Below are 24,621 nucleotides of genomic sequence, written 5' to 3'. Positions count from 1 at the left end.
TAAAAAGATATATTTTAAAAAAATAAATCACTGCCAAACAACCACATGCGTGATTATGGACAGATTAGCACAACAGTGGAGTGGACTGTTTCATCTTGAAAGCTCAGCATTTTCTTTTTTTCAGGGTAGAGAGATACTTAGAAAGGGCAGTGTAACCATTAAGAGCTGAAATCTAGAGTCAGACTGCTTGATTCTGAATTTCTCCTCCACTGGCTGGTGTTATAATCTGGGGAAATGTGATTAATCTCTGCGCTCTGGTTTCCTCGTCTGTGAGGGTGACAGGAGGTAACTCATGGGAAGCACTCAACACACACGCCCGCGGCGGGGGTCGCCACCATCCCCAGGGGGGAGCCCTTCACTCACCAAGATGAGTGTCCATCACCTTCGCACAATATTTGCACATGGCATCCAGGTCATTCAACTGTCCTTGAAGGAAGGAAATTTGGGCTTCTAATTCTTCTTCCTAAAACGAAGAGGGCAAAGATACGAAAATGAAAAAAAAAAAAAAAAATCAAAGAAAATCCCAAGTCCTCCAAAAGGTCTGGACTGTTTTAAAGAGCCACCATCCATGTCTTTTTAGTCCTAGACAAAACAAATGAAAGCAACAAATAAACAACAGCAAACCCACTACTGCCACCACCAGTGAAACAGGAGGAGTAAAATGAGATTCAGAACAATTCTGGACTTTTAATTGGATGCTTGCTTCGTGCCATGTGTAAATGTTTACCCACACAAACTTGTATTAAGAAAGTACATAAAATACCTTCGATAACTTTTGAGCCACAAAATTGAGAGTCAATGGGACTTCGGTGGACCCAACTCCCTAGACAGCTGGTACAAAGCCATCACATTTTCTCATACACGTTTGAGAAACCAGAAATTTCCATCTGTTTAAAACAAATCTCTTCATTTTCTAGACCATGATAATCTCTTAAAACATGAGATTTCCCAAAGCACTTGGGAAAGTTTTGGCCCCACAGCCCACAGTTAGCTGCTCTTACATCTTCTCTCTTGATAGAATACTAGAGGATTTTATTTATTTGATTGTTTCTAGGGAAAAATACTCTGGGTGGGATAATTATCTACAATCTAACTGTAACAAATGGATAAAGCCTGGAGCTTTTGCTTTTTTAAGAAAAAAAGTAATGCATGTGAAAAATTTCCCAAGGAAATTTAGAAGATTAAGGGAGTTTTTCTCAGAGAAGAGAATAATCCTCATAATGTAAGATATTTTAAACCAAGTTAGTTGGAATACAAAGAAAGGACGTTGCCAGAGCTGGACAAGTCTGGCAGATTGATTTTCCAGGGTCAGACACTTATCTCGCCAAATGAGAATCCTCTGTTGTCAAAAAGAAGCAGAGAGAAAATTCCCAAGACACGCTTTTTCTTAAGAGACGGAGTATAATCTGACACACAGATAGAAATTAATGGCTGAAAAGGTGACTTGTAGGTGTACCACTTGTTAGCAATACACATACACAACACCTAAAAGCACTGTTTTTAATGGCTGCCTGGAAGATGAGCCTTTAGGAACATGCATTCAAATGCTTGATGCAGAAAACAGACACAGCGGTCGCTCTAAAAACAAATTATTGTGAAATGAGCACTGTAATTGCCCAAGCTTGAACCCTGTACTTCACACATCCCACCAAGCACAAAGGCCTCTCTTCTGATACTCAAGTAAAGACGACACAACCAGGAGCTCAGCCAAGGGATGATCATGGTGGCCTCGGGTCGGTGTTGCCAGGCGTTTTTCTTCTCCTTTTTCTCCTTTGGGTCTGCACAAACCTGAGCTTCCCTGTTCGCTCAGGACCCCACAGGAAAAAGAGAAAGAACGCTGCATCTGTTGGTGAACCTAGGTCATGATTCATCTCCAAAGATGGCCACCATCCATTCCTTCCTCGATGGACACGCTGTTCTGCTCATCAAGAGGTGGGGTCTACTTCCCTTCCCTGCAAATCCTGGCTGTCCCGTCACTTGCCTTGATCCAGAGAACACAGCAGAAGTCACACTGTGTAAGAGGCCTGCCAACTTCTGCTTCCTGCTGCTTTCACGAGAGGAAGGCAGCTACCATAGTTAGTTGTAAAGAAGATCAGGCTACGATAATGAACAAGAGGAGAGACAATATGGAGAGAAAGGGGCCACAGGAGACACAAGGAGGTTCTAGACACGTGAGTGATGTCTTCCTGGACCTTTTATCCCAGCTCACCTGAAGCTGGCCAAGTCAACAGCAGGCGGAGCAGAAGAGCGGCCCCACCCAGCCCTGTCCACACGCCTGGCCTGAAAACCCGTGAGCAGTAGCAACGCTGCTTTGAGGGGTGGGGTTTGGGGTGGTTTGTTACACAGCAACAGATAACTGATGGCAGTGGGATGAAGGATCACTGGAGTGGTACATAGCACAAGGAAACCTGAGTTCTATTTCCGATCCTGCCATTCACAAGTCACGTAACCTTAAACAATCCTCTACCCAGTAAGGGCCTAACATTGACACTCTCTGGAGAAGGCAGAAGTTAGATACTTTGCTCCCAAGAGGTTTACAAGCTTGGAGTTGGAATAGGAAAGGTTTATAATTACCAGACAATGAGGCAGCGTACATGAAAATCTTACAGAGAAATAAGAATAGTTGTTCTGAGGATCCTGGTCCTGGCCTCCTGTCCCTACTATTGAACAAGTCACCTTTTCAATGTGTTACAGATACAAACCCACCTGGAAGGAAGAGTCTAGAACTGTCTTGAGGCCAGCACGTGGCAGTCTTTTCTGAGAGGGGCTCTGGCTGGAGTTTGTCCCTGCCCTTGGCTTCCAACTCGGGTGCTGACAGCCCAGAATGGACAAAGGACACCAGGAATGTACCACCAGCTGGTTAAAACCTCTTCTCCATTTACTCGCTATGAGTTTAGTTTGGATTAAGTGATCACTTTTTATGAGATGCAAAAGCCCTTGGGAGCCTTAAACCCCAGCAGTCATTCCTACCTAAATGGATTAAGTGTATTCTGGGAGGGAAGAAGAGCTGGAGAGGAGACAGTCAGAGGACACGGTCCAGCCTGTGGGTGGTGAGGTGCTGACAGCGGGAGGGAGTACAGGGCTCAGGGAGGTCTGCTCCCCCAAACACGTGGCCGTGCTGGTCGGAGCGTGACTGTAAGGAAACGGGCGAGGCTGAGACTGGCGCCCGCGGCACTGCGGCCCACAGCCCGCACGGGCGTGCAGGGCAGCCCGGGGCACGTGCCGCGGGAGCGCGTGGGCACACACACAGGCTTCCAGGCGGACACTTCTGCTCAGCACACTGGCAGCAAGTGAAGAGCATCTGGCTTGCCTAAGTCCTGCATAAACCTCAGTACAAACGGAATCTACGTGGCAGAAAACAGCAGTTTTCATTCCTGTAAGACCTTTTTTTCCCACTGGAAAGCTGACACAAAAGCCCAATTATGAGATAAAGAATAGTTGAGACAGGTTGAGGGGCCCAAGAAACTCTTCCATTTGGAATATTAAATCCAGTACATGATCTCGCTGGAGTTTGCTTAATCTGAAAATACACCCAAGCCCAACGATCACTCAGACTTTATAAATAGAAATGGAATCACTTGGCGGCACAAGGGTGGCTTGTCATTTATTCTTACTCTTTTATATAATTACAGGTAAAAGAAAGAGCCAAGAATCAAGCTTCCAAAATTGTGGGAAGAGACTTTCCATTTCTATCTTAGCTTCTGAGGCTCCACATGCCTCAGACATGTGGACATGCCTCAGACAGCTTTAGTCATTTGCTTTCATTAATGGTCCTCTGTAATCAAAAACAAATGCATGGCTAATTGCCTTGAAATTTTATAAAACCAACCAGTTAGTGTCATTTTCATGTATAAATAAGACTTGAACAATTGTTCAAGTGCTTGTTATATTTACTTTTGCATACATGTTCTGCCTTCTGTTACGGGAGGCAGGATGGTGGAAGCGGGTAGCGTGCAGGAGTAGACACACCTGGGTTCAATTCCTCTTTCTACCAGTTTGAAGACGCTGGCTGTGTAATCTTAAAGAGTTCCCTAATTCTTTGGTACCCCAAAGGTATTGATGAGAGCCAAATGGTAACACATGGAGAGTGTCTGGCACAGAACAGATACGCCATAAAGCAACTATTCTTTAATTTTTTAAATCAAGTCAAAACAACAGAACCGATTTTTAATATGGAGGTTGGTGATTCACTCTTAGAAAACACCGGTCTCTGGTTTAAACATCTTTATGTGGCTCTACCCAGAAGGGTGAATTAGAGGACTTGGGAGCCCAACTGACTCAAGTTCTGCAGAGCCACTGACGTGTGAGGCGAGAAAGTGGTGGAGGATGAGGAGGTGGGCCACCGGCAGCCTCCGGGGAAGGATGGAGCACAAGGGCCGCTCTGCAGAGGAGCAGACTGCTGGCTTCCAACCCTTTCACAGGGACTGTGGCAGGCCCGGCCCTGGGCTCTGCATGCAGGAACTCACTTAACCCTCACAGCAAACCCACGCAGTAGATCCTCTCATTACGTCCCACATGGGACACGGGCTCCTCTGCAGGCCACCCTCTCTGAAGCCATGTCAACGCAGAGATGGCGCTGTGAGAACCCATGTCGCCTGCCCACTACACCCAGTCCTTCCCTGTACAGAGTCCTCCTTATACTCGATTACCAGGCCCTTCCGAGGAGTATCTTCGTATCTCAGTCTCCTTTAGGAGAAGCTCACCATTTTCAGTGTTCAGACCCACCCCTAAATGGCTTACTAAATCATTTCCCTTCATTCAGGTATGATCATCTGTCTTCCGTTCCGTTTGTTGAATGATTTTCCTTTAGGTTGTATCAGGAGAAATGTGTTTTAAATTTGCTTTGTAAAAAGTGGTATTTCTACTACCATTCTCCTGGGAATAGTTGATCCATCACTACACTTCCACTCACATATTATATGTCTCAAACTGTCTAAACTGTTTTCTAAAATGTAGATTTTATAGATCGATTTTGTTAAATGCTTCACTGTCTTTACTTTCTTTCTTGGTTAATAACAGGATGAGTTTTTGTAGTTTATTACTTATTTATTCATTCATTTCTTCAACAAACATATTCAATGATACTGTGTTAGGGCTTGTGGGAAATACAATAATGAACAAGAGATGTGTTCTGACCTCTGCAAACTTAGGAAGAGGTAAGACTACACGTCAAGCATGAGGAGCAAGTCATTAAGCTTCGCAGCATATATGAGAGGATCTCACCATCTCGGGCAGGGCAGCCGGCTTCCAAGGTGCAGGGGTGGACATGACAGCAGATTTTCGGCAAGCAGCAGCATTTCTGATGAGTCTTCAAGACAGGGGACTTGGCTCAGAGGAAATGAGGAATATAGATGTTTTAGGAGGCAGGGACCCAGTGAACAAAGGAGTAGAACCAGAAAAGCGGGGAACCAGAGCAAAGAGCTGCAGCTGGGGCGGGGCGTGGAGAGCAGGAGCCTGGCTGGGCTGGAGGCTTCCCGCCCCCATTTCCTCCCCTTCAGAGATGGTGCTTTGGGGGCTGGGCCTGACCTGGCCCTGCCGGGAGTCCCAGCTGCAGCGGGGCCTGCCCACTGCAGACCTCAGTGCTCCTGGTCTGGAGAAAGGGGGACAGGAAAGGCCCGACAGCGGGGTCCGCAGAGCCCATGGGGATAAGACCAACCCAAGCGGCAGGAGTGGGCTGCACACTGTGGCCAAGAGACAGGAGAGAGCCTGCTGCCAGGGGACGGTTAGCAAGGGGCGGGGTGGGAAGGGAACAGAGAAGCTGAGGAAGCAGAGTGGGAACCCCTAACTCAGCTGATGCTTCAGAACTGAATTACACCAGATATTCCAGGTGAAGTGCTTTGCACATGGTAAATGCTCAATAAATGTTCCTTTTGCTGTCTCTAGATTAATATAGTTCTATACCATAAAGACGCTTACTCCTTGGAAGGAAAGTTATGACCAACCTAGATAGCATATTAAAAAGCAGAGACATTACTTTGCCAACAAAGGTCCGTCTAGTCAAGGCTATGGTTTTTCCAGTGGTCATGTATGGATGTGAGAGTTGGACTGTAAAGAAAGCTGAGCACCAAAGAATTGATGCTTTTGAACTGTGGTGCTGGAGAAGACTCTTGAGAGTCCCTTGGACTGCAAGGAGATCCAACCAGTCCATCCTGAAGGAGATCAGTCCTGGGTGTTCACTGGAAGGACTGATGCTGAAGCTGAAACTCCAGTACTTTGGCCACCTGATGCGAAGAGTTGACTCATTGGAAAAGACCCTGATGCTGGGAAGGATTGAAGGCAGGAGGAGAAGGGGACGACAGAGGATGAGATGGCTGGATGGCATCACAGACTCGATGGGGATGGGTTTGGGTAAACTCCGGGAGTTGGTGATGGACAGGGAGGCCTGGCGTGCTGGAATTCATGGGATCGCAAAGAGTCGGACATGACTGAGCGACTGAACTGAACTGAACACAGTTATTCCAAGGAATTATAGACACATGTGTAAACAATGCCCAGGAAATTCCTCATCCTTTGGATGGCAACATGCTCATGCATTTTCCAAATGCTAAACATCCAGTGACAGGGGACTTGGGTAACTGGTAGTGTGATGCACAGAATATTATGCTACTTAAAATTACCTGTTCACATGGGAGAACACTTAACAATAACATATATAACGATGAGTTTTTCTCCAAATGGTGGCATTGTAGGTCATTTTTTCTGGATTTTGTACAATGAAATCAGATTATGTTTTTGCAACAATCAAATCAAAATATTACTTAAATAATATAATAAATAAGAAAAAAATAAAAGGTGATTACCAAGTAGAAATAGGATACATTAATATTTTTAAATTACCAAAATTTATTTCAAGTCAAACTGTAAGCAACACTACAGTCTAAACAAACCTGTTCTCTAAACAGTACTATGTGGTGAGAATAACTTAAACGAATAACCTGTGAAAAGGTTAATGATTTCAGCATTTTGTCCGATGTCTGAAGTACAACCTAGGAATAGCAGTTTCAGGGTAGTGCCTCTCTCTGCACTTAAAGTGGGAGCATCATGGGCTGTCTGGAAAGAATGTGACTCTTAAAGATACTTAAAAAAATAATGATGGTTATCAAATTCCCAGTAAATAAAATAGTTCCTGTTTTCAAACAGGATGTAAACAAACATGGTAAATGTGAATGAAAAAGAAATTTCATTTAGAAATTTAGAACTGAAACTGAAAACTTAAGGTATTTACTAAATCGTATTGCATTTCAGGGCTGGAATTTCCTTTAGAGATAGCTCATTTCAACCCTTTACTTTTATAAATAAATTTTACTATGGCTGGGTGGCTGGCTAGGGGCAGAAGGTACACAAGCAGACATTCTTGTGTCTCCGGACTGAAGCAGCGCTCTGTCCCCACACTGAGACGCACACCACCTGTGGGCCCCAGGGTAAAAAGGCAGCCCAGGGAATGGAGAGGACGCTTGCCAATCACACGTCTGATAAGGATGGACATAAGAATATACAGAGCACTCTCAGAACTCAATAGGAAGAAAAAGAAACAAAAACTCAACTTGATTAAAAAATGCAGGAAGGACTTAGACATTTTTCCTAGGAAGATATAGAAATGGCTAACAAGTACATGAAAAGATGTTCAACATCACTAAACACTAGGGAAATACAAGTTGAAACCATGAGATACCATCTCATAGCTATCAGGACGGCTACTATCCAAAAATCAGATAATAACAACTTTTGGTGAGGATGTAGAAAAATTGGAACCCTGGTACACCGTTAGTAGGAATATAAGGAAAAGAGTATGCTCATTTCAGTTCAGTCCCTCAGTCGTACCCAACTCTTTGTGACCCCACGAACCGTAGCACACCAGGCCTCCCTGTCCATCACCAACTTCCGGAGTCCACCCAAACTCATGTCCATTGACTTGGTGATGTCATCCAACCATCTCATCCTCTGTCGTCCTCTGCTCCTCCTGCCCCCAATCTTTCCCAGCATCAGGGTCTTTTCCAGTGAGTCAGCTCTTCGCATCAGGTGGCCAAAGTATTGGAGTTTTAGCTTCAACATCAGTCCTTCCAATGAACACCCAGGACTGATCTCCTTCAGGATGGACTGGTTGGATCTCCTTGCAGTCCAAGGGACTCTCAAGAGTCTTCTCCAACACCACAGTTCAAAAGTAGCAATTTTCTCAGCTCTCAGCTTTCTTTACAGTCCAACTCTCACATTCATACACGACTACTGGAAAAACCAAAGCCTTGACTAGACGGACCTTTGTTGACAAAGTAATGTCTCTGCTTTTTAATAGGCTGTCTAGGCTGGTCATAACTTTCCTTCCAAGGAGCAAGCATCTTTTGATTTCATGGCTGCATTCACCATCTGCAGTGATTTGAAGCCCCCCAAAATAAAGTCAGCCACTGTTTCCACTATTTCCCCATCTATTTGCCATGAAGCGATGGAACCAGATGCCATGATCTTAGTTTTCTGAATGTTGAGCTTTAAGCCAACTTTTTCACTCTCCTCTTTCACTTTCATCAAGAGGCTCTTTAGTTCTTCTTCACTTTCTGCCATAAGGGTGGTGTCACATGCATATCTGAGGTTATTGCTATTTATCCTGGCAATCGTGATTCTAGCTTGTGCTTCCTCCAGCCCAGCGTTTCTCATGATGGACTCTGCATAGAAGTTAAATAAGCAGGGTGACAATATACAACTTTGACATACTCCTTTCCCAATTTGGAACCAGTCTGTTGTTCCATGTCCAGTTCTAACTATTGCTTCTTCACCTGCATACAGATTACTGAGGAGGCAGGTAAGGTGGTCTGGAATTTCCATCTCTTTAAGAATTTTCCAAAGGTGGTTGTGATCTACACAGTCAAAGGCTTTGGCATAGTCAATAAAGCAGAAATAGATGTTTTTTTTTTTCTGGAACTCTCTTGCTTTTTCAATGATCCAACAGATATTGGCAATTTGATCTCTGGTTCCTCTGTCTTTTCTAAATCCAGCTTGAACATCTGGAAGTTCACAGTTCACATACTGTTGAAGCCTGGCTTGGAGAATTTTAAGCATTACTTTGCCAGCGTGTGAGATGAGTGCAATTGTGCGGTAGTTTAAACATTCTTTGGCATTGCCTTTCTTTGCGATTGGAATGAAAATTGACCTTTTCCAGTCCTGTGGCCACTGCTGAGTTTTCCATATTTGCCAGCATATTGAGGACAGCACTTTCACAGCATCGTCTTTTAGGATTTGAAATAGCTCAACTGCAATTCCATCACCTCCACTGGCTTTGTTTGTAGTAATGCGATGCTTCCTAAGGCCCACCTGACTTCGCATTCCAGGATGTCTGGCTCTAGGTGAGTGATCACACCATCGTGATTATTTGGGTTGTGAAGATTTTTTTTGTATAGTTCTTCTGTGTATTCTTGCCACCTCTTCTTAATTATCTTCTGCTTCTGTTAGGTCTGTACCATTTCCGTCCTTTATAGAGCCCATCTTTGCATGAAATGTTCCCTTGGTATCTCTAATTTTCTTGAAGGGATCTCTACTTTTTCCCATTCTATTGTTTTCCTCTATTTCTTTGCACTGATCACTGAGGAAGACTTCTTATCTCTCCTTACTTTTCTTTGGAATTCTGCATTCAAATGGGTATATCTTTGCTTTCTCCTTTGCCTTTAGCTTCCCTTTTCTCAGCTATTTGTAAGGCCTCCTTGGACAACCATTTTGCCTTTTTGCATTTCTTTTTCTTGGGGGTGGTCTTGATCTCTGCCTCCTGTACAGTGTCATGAACCTCTGTCTATAGTTCTTCAGGCTCTCTGTCTATCAGATCTAATCCCTTGAACTTGTTTGTCACTTCCACTGTATAATTGTAAGGGATTTGATTTAGGTCACCCCTGAATGGTCTAGTGGTTTTTGCTACTTTCTTCAATTTAAGTCTGAATTTGACAATAAGGAGTTCATGATCTGAGCCACAGTCAGCTCCCAGTCTTGTTTTGGTTGACTATATAGAGCTTCTCCATCTTTGGCTGCAAAGAATATAATCTCAATCTGATTTCAGTATTGACCATCTGGTGATGTCCATGTGTAGAGTCTTCTCTTGTGTTGTTGGAAGAGGGTGTTTGCTATGACCAGTGCGTTCTCTTGGCAGAACTCTTTGCCCTGCTTCATTCTCTATTCCAAGGCTAAATTTGCCTGTTACTACAGCTGTTTCTTGACTTCCTACTTTTGCATCCCAGTCCCCTATGATTAAAAGGACAGCTTTTTGGGGTGTTAGTTCTAGAAGGTCTTGTAGGTCTTCACAGAACTGTTCAACTTCGTCAGCATTACTGGTCGGGGCACAGACTTGGATAACTGTGGTATTGAATGGTTTGCCTTGGAAACGAACAGAGATCATTCTGTTGTTTTTGAGACTGCATCCAAGTACTGCATTTCAGACTCTTGTTGACTATGATAGCTACTGCATTTCTTCTAAGGGATTCTTGCCCACAGTAGTAGATGTAATGGTCCTCTGAGTTAAATTCAACCATCCCAGTCCATTTTAGTTCACTAATTCTTAAAATGTTGATGTTGATGTTCCCTCTTGCTGTCTCCTGTTTGACCACTTCCAATTTGCCGTGATTCATGGACCTAACATTCCAGGTTCCTATGCAATATTGCTCTTTACAGCATCGGACCTTGCTTCTATCACCAGTATGACTGTTACTCAAAAAGTAAAAATGGAATTACAGAATGATCCAGCAATTCCACTTCTGAGTATATACCCCAAATAGTTGAAAGCAGAGTTTAAAAAAAAAATCTGTACACTCATGTTACCAGGACCATTATTCATAATAGCTAAAGTGTAAAAAGAACCAAGGTGTCCACTGACACACGGATGGATAATCATAATATGATATGTACACACAATGGCATATTATTCAGCCTTAAAAAGGAAGAAAATTCTGACATATGCTACAACATGGGCAAAACTTGAGAATATTATGCTCAGTGAAATAAGTCACAAAAATACAAATACTGTATGGTATTTACACAGAGTAGCATTTACATGAGGTACTTAGAGGGGTCAGAATCATTAGGACATAAAGAAGAATGGTGGTTGACAGAAAGTTACGACTGTTTAATGGGTAGAGAGCTTCAAGTTTATAGGATAAGAAGAGGGATGGAGGCAGATGCACTATATCATGAAAGAGTTCAATGCCACTGAATGAGACACTTAATGATCCAGGTCGTAAATTTTATGTTGTGCCTATTTTACCAAAATAAAAAAGGAAATACCTGCTCCTTATAAAGTTAAAAGCTGTCTGCCCTAAAACAAGCCAGGTGAGGCAGGAGGTGGGCGCCTGCCAGCCAGGCTCTCTGGTCACGCTGCCTCAGCATGGTCCCCAACAGGGACCATGGCAACCCACCCCTGCAGCAGCTCAAGAACAGCCACGGGCAGGTCAACCAGTGAAGGGGAGAGAGACGCTCACTTTTCCACGCAGACATTTTCTCTACCAAACTGCTGCTTGTCTTTCAGCAATTCCCTCTAATTGACCAACTGCATATTAAATCTACATTCACTTCACTGATCCACATGTGAAAGTGTTCCAAATATCCTTTCGAAGTCAGTGTGGGCAGGTTAAAATAATTAACTCCAATCATGTGCTTGCTATGGGTGGGACACAGGGGATACGGATTATAGATATTTTATAAGTAGAACAGGCGGAGCTCACAAAATGAAGAGAAAGAAGTTTCCTCTTATTCCACTGCCTCTCATAATTTTTATTGAGGAAGTAAAAGAAGATCTTAGTTTCTTATCTGATTTTAGTCTTTTGGCTCTGATAAGGCAGAAGTTACCCATTGTTCCGTCATGACTAGTAACTTTCTTTGCAGACGAGATTTCAACACAGCCTCTCTATGCCTCGGTTCTCTCATCTGAAAAATGGCCGATAATTCTAGCACTGACCTCAGAGCATCTCTCGAGGATTACAGGCGCTAACATAAACCAGACAGCCGCAGAGCAGAGTGCACGCATGGAGGGCACGACCCCATCACCCACCAGGAGACCGTGCTCACACCAGGGCGTACCTGAAGCTGGCTTTATCTACAGAAAGTCTCATTTCTGATTCGGTGTTCCATTAACCTCAGACTCATTCTCTTCAGCATTTAATAGGCATGAACGTCACCTGGAGAAGTCTCTTTAGCAGGTCTGAGTGGGGCCTCAGCCTCGGTACTTCTGACAAGCTCCTGGGGGTGACTACACAGCTGGGCCGGGAGCACACTCCGAATGGCGGGGATTTAGGTGTACTCCTCAACACAGCTTCCAGCCCCTCTGGGAAGGTCGTGAAACACTTCACTACGTCCCGGCTCTAAGGCAGTTTTAACAGATGGCTGTGTGGTTAGATGCCCACTTGGTGAAAGTCCAGGAGACTCTTCTCAGCGCGGGTGGGGTGCGGGGGAGAAGCAGGGTGACCGCCGCCCAGGACAGCTTTCCCAGCTTCCTCAGCCAGTTCGTCCAGAGTGGCCTCACTATCCTGTTCAGAATGAATCCTAACACTGTTAGGGATCAATTCATTCTACTATACACAAAAACGCTTATTTTAAAGCCAAATGTGAGATAATTTTGTTGGGTTATGCATGCTCTCTCCTGTAACTCTTGATAAACAGAGGCTGTGATGAGTATCAGAGAATAAAGGATGCTTTTCAAACACAAATGTAATAAAAAGAAAATTGTACTCTGTGTTCATAATCTATGGTGTTTAACTTTGTTTAAATTCATCCCAGATTTTCTGAAGATATTTGAATAATCATAATATGACGAATTATTAAATAATATGATTAAGTAATATTAAATTATTCAATATATTGAGTTTTCAGAAATATGCTTTTTTGCCTATTATCATTTCAATATCTAACTTTGCCCTTCTGGAGGTGGATTACAAGCAACATGAGTGTAAACAGAAAAGATAAGAATGATGGCAGAAAACTGGATCATGTATCATAAATTCTAAAATAGACTGAAAAAACTTACATTCTTGAAATAAAAATATTAGACATTAAAATAAAATGTTTAACTAGGGCAACCTCACACAGGTGAAAACACAAGAATAAAACCATACTTGCATAGTTACAAACCTTAGTATTTGCAAAAATCCTGTTACTGCTCTTTTAAATAAATAATCATATGTGTATGGTGGGTCTTAGGAATTTCCTAGCCTTTAAAAATTCAAAAGGTAGAAAAAACGTTAGGCACAGTTGTTAAGGCAACGGCCTGTTTTCTGAACATTTAAACTGGGGGGAAAAGATCTCTCCTAAAAGGCAGTGTATTTGGCAGGCTAATTAAAGGGCATTTGTGGGGAGATGTCCCCATCTTTCGGCCTTTGAGGCCATCACCTTCATGCTGTGTCTTTATAATTAGGAACCTGACCAATCTTTTGTAAACCAGAATGGCTCTCTCCTCCACCATGCCAATCAGCACAGAAGTTAGTTTATTTATCGAGGGTTTTCCCCTCTTCTCTTAAACGGGATCAAACCAACTGATGCAAGTACGCAGCCAGCACGGGGCCTCCAGCGGGCCTTCTCAGAGCTGCTGGCCAGTATCACCATCTGTGCACCCTGCCTGCTGTTTCTGGTACTGAAGGAGGCGTACGCACAAAGGCTGACCCAGATTGGAGGGCCACGGCCAAGCCTGCTTCTCCACAGCGAAGCTAACTGACCCGTGTGAGAATGCAATGCGCACCGTTCTCTGGGCTAACTGACCCCGTATGTCCCATTAGGGACAAACAAAAAGCAGTGTCCCACAGAAATACCAGCTGAGCATCAAGCGCGCTTAAATACTTGAAGTCCCAACTGGTAAAAGGGAACCAAGCACTGGAATGGCTTTGATGAACACAAACATTACCAATGCTGAGACTTCTGGAATTAAAAAAAAAATAAGAATGGAATAATTCTCTAAATTACTGGTTTATTTACACACCTATCACACTTTAAAATATTCTGTCTGTAAAGCTAACTTATAAAACCCCCATTTCTCACCGTGTACCAACAACTCTTGATAGCTTTCAGATTTCAGGTTGGTGAACGCCACTGGGCAATGAGGTGACTTTTCTTCCAAAAGATTTTTTTCTATTTTTGAAGTGGATCATCTCTAAAGTTTTTATTGAATTTGTTACAACATCATCCCTGTTTTATGCTTTGGTATTTTGGCCAGGAGGTGTGTGGGATCTCAGCTCCCTGACCAGGAACTGAACGTGCGCCCCTGCACGGGGAGGTGAAGTCTGAACCACTGGGCCGCCAGGGAAGTCCCACTGAGGTGACCTTTTAGGCTTCGGCAAAGGCCGAAACAAAGTCTAAAGCATCTGAATCCCTGCACTGCACAAACAACCCTCAACAGCCTTCACTCATTCCTAGACACTTAGCAAGTGCCAGACACAGTATCTGTGACAGTGTTACTGTTACAGACACAATGAACGTTAAGGCAGAGTCTCATATTACTAACTAAACACAAGCAGCGCTCCAAACGAAAGCAAAGGCAGCGTCTGCAGATACCGCGGGACACACCCAGAGGTTCAGGAGGACCAGGGCGGCCTCCTGACGGGCCTGGAGCTTCCGGAGGGTGGCGGGAAGGCTCCGGTGGACAGCGGTGCTTGGGCAGAGACTAGCGGGAACTCGAGGGCGTCTGTGGCTGCGTGAATCGTTCTGGTCAGAAGAGAAGGTGGAGCAGAGCAGCCCACGTGGGTGAGACGGCGCTCGGAGTGAAGCGCCCTGGACGGCTGCGCTTTCCTCGAAGGCAGGGGCTCGGAGGGGAGCTCATGTCAAGGCTGCGCTGGGCGAGGGTGCGAGAGTCCCGCAGGGCGTGCCCCCAAACGGATCCCGGGGAAGGAGCCCCCGCAGGACTCTGAGGGGGATGCAGATGCCGAGTCAACACTCAGTGAGAAACCTGGGGTTAGAGACACTGGGGGGGGGGGGGGTGGTGTGCTACAAAAGAGTGGATGTACATATGTGTATAACCGAGTCACTTCGCTGTAGACCTAAAACTAACACAGTGATGTCAATCAACTGTACTCCAATAAAACTGAAAAAAAAATGGACTTATTCTAAAAGTTCTCAGCAGCAGCATACTGTTACTGGCAGAGAACTGAGAACAAAAAATTCATATGGAAAGTGTAATCTTCTCGTATTTTCCTTTCCTCAACCCAACCAAATTCAGAAGCTGCACGGCACACCCAGAGTAGAGTCAGTTCTGTTAAGATGTTTGTACTGAAGATGTGACTGTTCAGCGAGACTGATGGACGAGGCAACATGGCGCAGAGCGTGAATCCCAGGTTTGCTTGTGTAGGGTTGCACCCACGAGAAACACAGGGTGAACGCAGAGAACTGCGTGCAGCTGGACTCAGACACCCAGGAATACAGGGTGTACACATGCGCGAAGCTGGACCCAGGGACCCAGGAATACAGGGTGTACACATGCACGAAGCTGGAACCAGACACCCAGGAATACAGGGTGTACACATGCGCGAAGCTGGACCCAGATGTCCCAGGAAGACAGAGTGTGCACATGCACAAAGCTAGACCAAGACGCCCAGGAATACACAGTGTACACATGCGCGAAGCTGGACCCAGAGACCCAGGAAGACAGTGTGTGTGCACATGCACACATTTCAAGCGTCTGTCACTGACTCGGGTTCACAGCATGTGTGATGAGCAGCACATGTAACCCAAATCTGTCAGGTTCCCGAGAATTCTCCTTCCATAACTTCATCATAACTCATGAGCTGTGACCTCTCCTGCGTTCACTTCCCCAGCCAAGCTGCAGGTGTCTTTCAAGGTAAAGGGTCATATTATTGTACTGTTTGTTTCATAACCATTTTAACGTGTGTTAAACCAACTAGGTCCCTGCTGCAGGGGTCACTGATGACGTTTCTGAATGCTGCTCCCGAAGTTCGTTTTCCCCACGGGTCCAGGGGTTTGCAACGCTTCTGCACGGCGTGGTGTTTTGGGGGAACACATAAACTGTCTCTGACAAAACTGTCACGAACAGTCCTGTTCCTTTGAAGATGAAAACACTCATGACGATCAAATTGATTTATGCTGCCACAGAAGTAACTGCCTGCAGAACAGCTCTGGTTTGGAGACCAGGGCACAGGCGGCAGGCTGAATGAGCTCTGGCTCCAGGGCTGGGCAGGTGCTGGTGCTCCCACCCTTCACCGCCGGCCTTTCCCACGGGGGCCTTGCAGCCGGAAGCCTCCTGGAAGGGGAGGCCAACCCGAGCCAGGGCCTCGGAAGTCACGGCCTCTCTCCTTCCCCTGCTTCTGCATGGAGGAAGGGCCTGCTCTGAGCAAGGCAGCACAAAGGGGCAGAGGGAACATGGGCCCGGGAGGGTGTCGATGAGTTTCGACGTCATCTGTCCCAAACCTCGCCTGCATATCTGAACAAGCCGGGAAGCTCTTAGCAATTCCCAAGATCCAAGCCCCACGGGAGATATTCTGGTTCAGTACTTCTGATCCTGGTACTTTTTAAGCTCTCCAGGTGATTCCAGGTGTAGCCAAGGAATGAAAAGCTCTTTGGACTTAACAACCTGTTGCTATTTGGATCAGTTTGAGTCAGGATTTCCGTGATATTCAACTGGAAACATCCTAAATAATGACACCTTCGCTGGAATGAAATCCAAAGCCCTGCCCTGAAACAATCTTTACATTTATCAGCCCATCTCAGAAATTTAAATCTCAGCTCCTGGCAAAAAGAATTAGGCCTGCTCATTTATTTGAGAAAAAAAGAATCTTGTACTGACCCAACCTTCAACCCTAATCTGGAGACTTTCATCAAGGGTATCAAAAAAGGAGTTCATCATAATAGAGCCTATGGATGGGTGACTCTGATTATAGACATGAGAGAAACTCAACATCCATTCATCCTGGGTGGCAAATAGCTATTAATAGTCTAGCTGGATGATACTGAAGTTTGCTGTCGAGAGATGAATTTAAAGATGTCTATAAATGTTAGCATTATTATCTAGTGGTTCCTTGCTGGTTTCATTCTTATTTTCTTCAGTTTCATTTTCCAAAGTGCTGCTCTTAATGTTTCACAGAATATGTATCTTTATATGATGATGGATGGGTAAGACATGCGTGTGGAGTACACAGACATGCTCCAGCCCCAGACACTATCCAGCCCAGACTGGGCACCTCCCCGGGGGAAGCGATGTCACAGCTCATTCTGGACTGACTGGGGCACGGCTCTGCATGCTGGGACCTCAGTCAGGTTCTGGACTGTGTGGTGGTGGGTGTGTGTGGGGTGCAGGGCGGGTTAATGGTATCGATTACCAGCTCGTTCCATTCCTTGTTAGTGGAATCCTTGGGGTAAGTGAGGGCACCCATGAAGGAAGCCAGGTAGACACTACAAGCTTTCACGGCCTTGCTGGCAATTCTGTCCTAGCTGTGGATGGCTTCCAAGAGAAGGGCCTCCCAGAGAGTCGAGGGGTCACCTGTCAGCTATCCTAGATGCTAGTCTGAGAGCCTGCACTGTTGCAGCGAAAAGGTATTGTCAGAATGGGTTTATTTAATAAGAGAACCTCAAGCTCACCTCCCATCATGAGCACACCAAAATCACAACTAACTGCTGAACTATCATCAATAAAAAGACTGGAACCTACCAAAAAAGACACTCTACATCCAAAGACATAAAGAAGAAATCATGACAAAATGGCAGGAGGGGGCACTTGAGAGAAAACCAAAGCCCACATCAGCGGGCGGGCCGCCCAGACCCAGGAGGAGGCGAGAGTGCAGCAGCTCTCCCCGAGGAGTGAGCGCGCTGAGTCCCAGGCCGGGCTCCAGCCTGAGGACCAGTGCCAGGAGGGGGGCCCCCAGCACTTGGCTCTGCAGGGCAGAGGGGCTTGAACGCAAGAGCTCCACAGGGCTGGGGGAAGCAGGCTCCGCTCTTGGAGGGTGCCCACGGAGATCCAGACCCGAGCAGCGACCTCATAAGGGCCTGGGGCACACCTGACTGCTGATCTCCGGGGGTCTCCGGCGGAGCAGGCGGGGGCTGGGGACAGACAAGTGGGTGGCAGATACATCGGAGAGTATTCACTTTCACGGACTCTTGCTGGAGGCTGACATCTTGCTCAGGTGGTTAGCACAGGAGCTGGCCTCGCCCTGCAGCCTGCAGGCTCCAGGGCTGGGACCCCTCAGGCCAATAACCACCAGGGCGGGGACACAGCCCGCCATCAGCAGACAGGCTGCCTGCCTAAGTCTCCCTTAAACACAGCAGGCCTTGCCCACCAGAAGGCTAGGACCCAGCTCCACCCATCCTGGGCAGGCACTGGTCCCTCCCACCAGGAAGCCTGCCGGAAGCTCTAGACCAGCCTCACCTACCAGAGGGCAGCCTCCAGGAGGAGGGAAACCATGGTCCTGCAGCACGCAGACCCAGTCCACCAGCCCAGTCCAGGCCCTCCCCCGTGAGCAGCCGGCCCTGGTCCTCGGGAGACGAAAGAGGGGAGCACGGCTGGGACAAGGGCATCCCCCACAGAGGCCACTTCCCCCGGCTCAGGGAAGTCAGCCGCTCTCCTGCAGACTTAACGATGCAAGTGGAAATCGACACAAATTCATAGAAATGGAAACTGACACAAAATGAGATGTTGAAGGAAGATGTTCTAGATGAAGGAACAAGATGCAACAATTCTTAAAGCAGAGTAGGAAGAGCGTTAAAGGTGAAAACACAGTTGGGAAATATGACCAAGGAAGCCAGAAGACGGTCTAGTCTATGAACGGTAGGGGTGAGGGAAGAGTGTCCCCTTCAATAACTAGTTTTCCAGTTGAAACATGTTTCTTCATTCTTTTCTCTCCCTTTCCAATGGAGCCCGTAACTTTTTAGAATTTAGTGGAAAGCTAGTTTGTTCATGGCTTATCATCATCATGCTTTGAGTTACTGCTCTTCGAGTCTCTATCAACTGACCTAAGTAACTCTGGAAAATGCTGTTTGACTAGAAATGATAAGGCTATAGACAGAACTGTATTAGGTTGTGACAATTCCCAGGGAAAGGAGAGCTGGGTTTGCCGTCATCTTAAAAAAACAGGAAGTGTGGGGACTCTGTTATATTATCTTCCGGTGATCCATGTGGTCAAGACTTTTTAAATCCTTCAGCCACACTGTAACATCCTGACTGAGAATGGTCTTGGTGGTTGCTCTTTTTCACACATTTAAAAAGTTTGCTCCGGACCAGTTGTACTTCACAAGCAAACACCTCAGAAGGTCAAGTGTATATGAGCAAATTTTATTAATCTAATCAAAGTTATGACAAAGTAATCAGATGCATTTGTAATGATAGAAATGCTTATTAAGAGGCTTAATAAAGCATGAATGGTGAACTCTCTGTGTAATAGGTTATTATTATTTTTATGGTCAAATGAATTTTTGTTTTTCTTCCCTCATCTTATTAAAGTTATTGCGTCAAGGCTACCAAGTTTTCCCGATCCCATCTGTATTTTTTATCATCACTGCCACAAAATAGAAAGATTCTGAACTTTTCCAACACTGTTAACCTTCCCTTAGGGACCTTTACTAACCCGTGATGTGAGCAGCAGCTGTGCTTAGTTGCTCAGTCCTGTCTGACTCTCTGCAGCCCCGTGGACTGCAGCCCGTCAGGCTCCTCTGTCCATGGGATGCTCCAGGCCAGAATACTGGAGTGGGTTGCCATGCCCTCCTCCAGGGGATCTTCCCAACCTGGGGATCGAACCCAGGCCTCCCATATTGCAGACAGATTCTCTACTGTCTGAGCCATGAGGGAACCCCAAGAATACAAGATTGGGTAGCCTATCCCTCCTCCAAGGGATCTTCTCGACCCAGGAATTGAACCACAGTCTCCTGCGCTGCAGGAAGACTCTTTACCAGATGAGCTACCAGGGAAGCCCTTTCTAACCTAAATGCCGGGAGCCGTTATGGGGGGTCCTGCCTGTGATGAGGTCATGAAGAAAATACCGGGCAGGCAAGGCCGTCCGGGACCCCATCCATGACGAGGTCACAAGGAAAATACCTGACAGGCAAGGCCGTCTAGGATAAGGGACCCTCCAGGTTGGCCTCGGCCTCTACCCTACCCTGTATCCTCCGCCCTTTTCTGCTGTTGTTCTTGTTTGCCCTGCTGCGGATTCTTGTGTTGCCTGCCGAGAGCTCTCCTGCTCCTCTTTCACTGAATGAAGACCAACTTAAAACCCTAATTAATAAATCTCCTGGACACTGGTACCCTATGAAGGGGCCAGGGATGAAGGGAATGCTTCAATTCAAACCCTTTTGCTGGCATTCTGGCTTGTTTGATAAATGTGTGCTCTCATTGCACAAAATGCTCATGATTGTTCTAAACATCCTAAGCACAGTACGCTAACAAAAGAAACTATTAAGCATAGGACCCTTCGCGGGGTGAGAAAAGCTCCACAAATATTATAGCCACATATACGCCTAATAGAAAATAGTTTAGATAGAGATTAGCTGGCGACTTCTTGCAGGTAATTAACTTTTAGACTAAGAGCCTGTTTTGTGCCATATCTGCTGTTTTTGCAATCCTTTACATTTCTGTTCTGTAAAAAATGTAATCCTATCTAGTTCCCTTGGAGATGACACCTAATAGAAAGAAAATAGATTAACCAGAAATAAGACAGGGTCGGCTACTGAAGTTGCTTAAAGTTGCACCAGGTGCAAGCCATAAATTGTCAACAGGCCTGAAAGCCAAAAGATATTATACATAGAGATTAACCATAAAATAGGCCCTAATAGGCACAGAGCCCTTTGTGGGGTGAGGAAGCCCTATTAGAGAATACAAAAAATATTGTTTTAAAAGTGGTTATTAGATCAACGTTTGATTGATGTTAATGTGCTGAGGTTCTGCAGTGGAAACTATTGTTAATATAGTTAAAGATATAGTAAAATAAGAGTTTAGCCCTAGTGTAAAAACAATAAGATAATTGTTAATTTTAACCAAGAGTGCTAAACAGGGGCTGCCTCTCCAGAGCCACAGAGTCTTTGTGTGTTAAACTTTTTAGATAAATTTAGCTGAGAATTTCTGCAAAAAGACTGACTTTATGTTAACAGGATTGTATTTCTATTATGTTGCGACTTGCTATACCATGAGACTGCCAATTTTCTGTTTTCTGCTAACCTCAAGGCCAGAAGATAATGTACAAAAAATCTATGGGAAAAGACGCTCATAAACAAAAAATATACAGAGCACACCTGGTTTCGTGAAGGACAAGCTGATATAATGTTAAACTAAGTCTGTATGCTTATCTGCCCCTTAGAAATGTACCAACTTAGGGTATAAAGGCTACGGTGAAAAATAAAGCAACTGCCAGACTCTGCTGCACCTTCCTGGTTTGGTCTCTCTCTCTCTCTCTCCCCCTAGCAGACTTGGCCCTATCAAGGCCAGTCCTACGTGTCTCTCTCGCCGACGCCGTTCATCCTGAGGGTTCCCCTGGATCCTGCTGGGGCTGGACCCCGGCACTAAAACATGCTTTTAATTTAACTAGGGAAAAAGTCACCTCGTTTGGGTACAGGACTTGGGGAGTGGACACTCCCTCTGGGCAGAGAAACGGACCGCCCCCCAACTCAGGCTGCCGCTGGGTGGGCGCGGCCCCCTGCCCTCAGCAGGGCTCCAGGACCGGCGCCTGGGCTGCTCTGCTGACGCCCGTCTCTGCTCCTTCCTCCCCTGCGAGAAGCATGGGCTCCCTGGTGCCCACGCCCATGCACGAATGCCTGACATGTGGGCACCTTGGAGCAGAAGGCTGCAGGGGAGACAGCAGGGCTCAGGGAAGAGGCGTCCGGCCTCTGAACGAGCCTCTGGGCACAGCAGCTCTGACATGGTGGTGGTTCTGTTCAGCCGCTCAGTCGTGTCCAACTCTCTGTGACCCCATAGACTGCAGCACACCAGGCCTCCCTGTCCATCACCAACTCCCGGAGTTTTCTCAAACTCATGTCCATTGAGTTGGTGATGCCATCTAACCATCTAATCCTCTGTTGTCCCCTTCTCCTCCTGCCCTCAGTCTTTCCCAGCATTGGGGTCTCTTCTAATGAGTCAGCTCTTTGCTGACTCACGAGGAATAACCAAAAAGGTGTGACCTGCCCTTAAGGTTTCACGGCAAGGGGAAGGCCTGACAGATTTGCTTTGTTCAGCAGACCTAGAATTCCTATGACAGGAGCACAACCATCCCTTCTGGAAGTAGAGCCCAGTGGATGGCAAATACAGCTTCCTGAAAAAGTTAAACTGAGGTGTTTCAAAGAATAAAAGATGAGATGCTAGGAGCAGAAGACTTAAAAGCAGGACAGCGCTGGGGAGGAGGGGCTGGTGGTATCAGGGTGGAGAGCGGACCACCCAGCAGGCCCCTCAGGTCAGCCTCTGGCCCAGGGTGACCGCCATCTGCCCAGGACTGTGAGGAGCCCTCACCTTCTTCCACGTCATGCACACGTGGGCTGTAGGGCACACGTTTCTGTCCCCAAGGCAACGTGGCATTAAAAGATGAAGTCAATGTCATGTTTCAAGAAAGGTCATCGGAAGGAAGCAAATGTTGTCAGTAACACATTTAATTTAGGATAATTCAAACCCACAGGAATTTCTGGCCAGGGATTCTAAATATCTCTAACTGCCTCACTGGAGCTCCAAACCAATGTCTTTGCCTCCAGGGCAGTGATCAGCAGTCTGGTCTTGATGGAGATTATGGGGCTGAAGACAAATGAAGGAGGAAGAAGGCCCAGCATGAGGAGATGAGTGTCTCATCTGCCCCCAAAGGGAGCCCTCTTTAAAGCCTTAAAAAGGGCATTAAGTCAAGGCTCAGCATTCCACTCCCTGTGGTTCTGTTTTCAGAGTCTCCTCAGAGTTTTTGGTTAAAAATAAATTTGTTGCTGCACAAAGATGAGAAAAGCTGGTTGTAAAACCTGTTTAACAAAAGTTAAACTTACACTGCTAGCCTCTAGACTGTCGACAAGAGTGCTCTTCAGGACACTTCCTCCGAGGCTCACGCTTCTTCGCAGTGATCTTCCATGGACTGGGTAAGGCAAAAAGGTGGGAGACAGAAGGAGGGGACACTCCTCCAAAGATGCACGATCCATGTTCCCTGACCCTGAGCGGATACACTGGTGGAAAGACTTGCTACATGAGCATGCTTTATATAGCACCAAATGACAAACTAAATATGGATCAAATACATGAGTTCATTTTGGCTTTAAATTAAGATTCTATTCTGAGACTTAAAAGAAACTAGAAAAACTGATGTTTAAATTCATCTCAATAAACTACCTTAAATGGGAATGTATTTTAAATAGGATTTACTTTAATCCATTTATCATTGGTATTACTGATTAAATACTGAGAGATTACAATGACATATTAATTGAAAAAAAACCCTATGATTAGATATACTCCAGATGCCAGTTTTCAATTCCATCCAGAAGTCCATAAAAGAATCCATGATGATCAGTATTGTCCACATAGTATATCTTCTTGGGAAGATAGATATATTATACTCACTGACTGAAGAGCAAATCAGGTAACTAGGAAAATTCTGACTGCTGGGCGGGCCACTGCTCAATCTCTCTCTTCCAATTACCAGTCCAACTCAGGCTGCCTAAAACCCACAATTAAAACACCACTGATATAACAACTGGCAATGCTTTAGGGAAGGATTCGATAAACCATTTCGGCAATTAATACTTCAGGGATAATGGATACATCAAAAGGTCTCCACCTCCTTTCCACACTGCATGGACTTCTCTAGTCCTTTCCCCGTGCTGACTGGCTTAAGGAATGGGTTAAGAAGCTGCAGTACACATATACAATGGAATATTAAAAAGGATGAAATCATGCCATTCGCAGCAACATGGATGGGCCTAGAGAGTGTCACACTGAGTGAAGTAAGTCAGAGAAGGAGAAGTATCCCATGACATCCCTTACATGTGGGATCTAAAAGGAAATGATACAAAGGAACTCACTTACAGAACAGAATGAGACTCAGACGTAAGAGAACACACTTACGGTTGGGGGGATAGGGCAGTTAGGGGATGTGGGAAGGACATGTCCACACGGCCACACTTCAGATGGATGACCACAAGGTCCTACTGTACAGCCCATGGAACTTTGCTCAACGTTACTTGGCAGCCTGGACAGGAGCAGAGTTTGGGGAAGAATGGATACAGGTGTATGTATGGCTGAACCCCTTCCCTGTTCATCTGAAATTATCACTAAACTGTTAATCAGCTATACCCCAATATAAAATAAAGGTTTAAAAAAACAAAACCAAAAACCAGAGTGGGCCTGGGATTGAATTCTGGCCAACCACTGAGGTGGGAGGCAGAGCCTGCTGGGGGACTTGCAGACAGACTTCTCCGGAAGACGGTGTGTGAGTGAGGCTTAGGGATGACAGGGTAGCTGGCTGGTTCGGTGGCAGCCTTCCTGAGAAAAGTGACGGGGGCAGACTGGGGACCAACCAATCCACTGAGGGGGCAGCGTGGGGAGCTGCAGACACCAGGACCGAGCCCTCCAATACTAGACCTGCCTCCCTGGAGACTCTTGCTAGCTGAGATAATGAGAACAGATTTTTTCATCTGAGATAGCACTTTCTTTTTACCAAAAGCAACTTGGCACAATCCCAACCATCTTACACTGGCAGAGGAGGTGAGGAGGAGACAGCGGCT

General features: G+C 45.8%; 1 protein-coding gene across 3 annotated transcripts in view; it reads right to left on the bottom strand.

Annotated features, from left to right (window-relative positions):
• TBC1D5 (TBC1 domain family member 5) overlaps positions 1–24,621 on the bottom strand; it is a 564,837-nt gene that overhangs the window by 14,902 nt on the left and 525,314 nt on the right. For all 3 annotated transcript variants that reach the window (XM_043875247.1, XM_043875248.1, XM_043875246.1), the window contains one exon: positions 364–463. In XM_043875247.1, coding sequence (XP_043731182.1) covers positions 364–463 — 100 coding nt within the window. The remainder of the gene's footprint in view (positions 1–363; positions 464–24,621) is intronic.

Source organism: Cervus elaphus, chromosome 19 (assembly GCF_910594005.1).
Source record: "Cervus elaphus chromosome 19, mCerEla1.1, whole genome shotgun sequence".
Classification (NCBI taxonomy): Eukaryota; Metazoa; Chordata; class Mammalia; order Artiodactyla; family Cervidae; genus Cervus; species Cervus elaphus.
The sequence above is the reverse complement of the archived record's forward strand: the minus strand, read 5'-3'. Positions and strand labels throughout refer to the sequence as shown.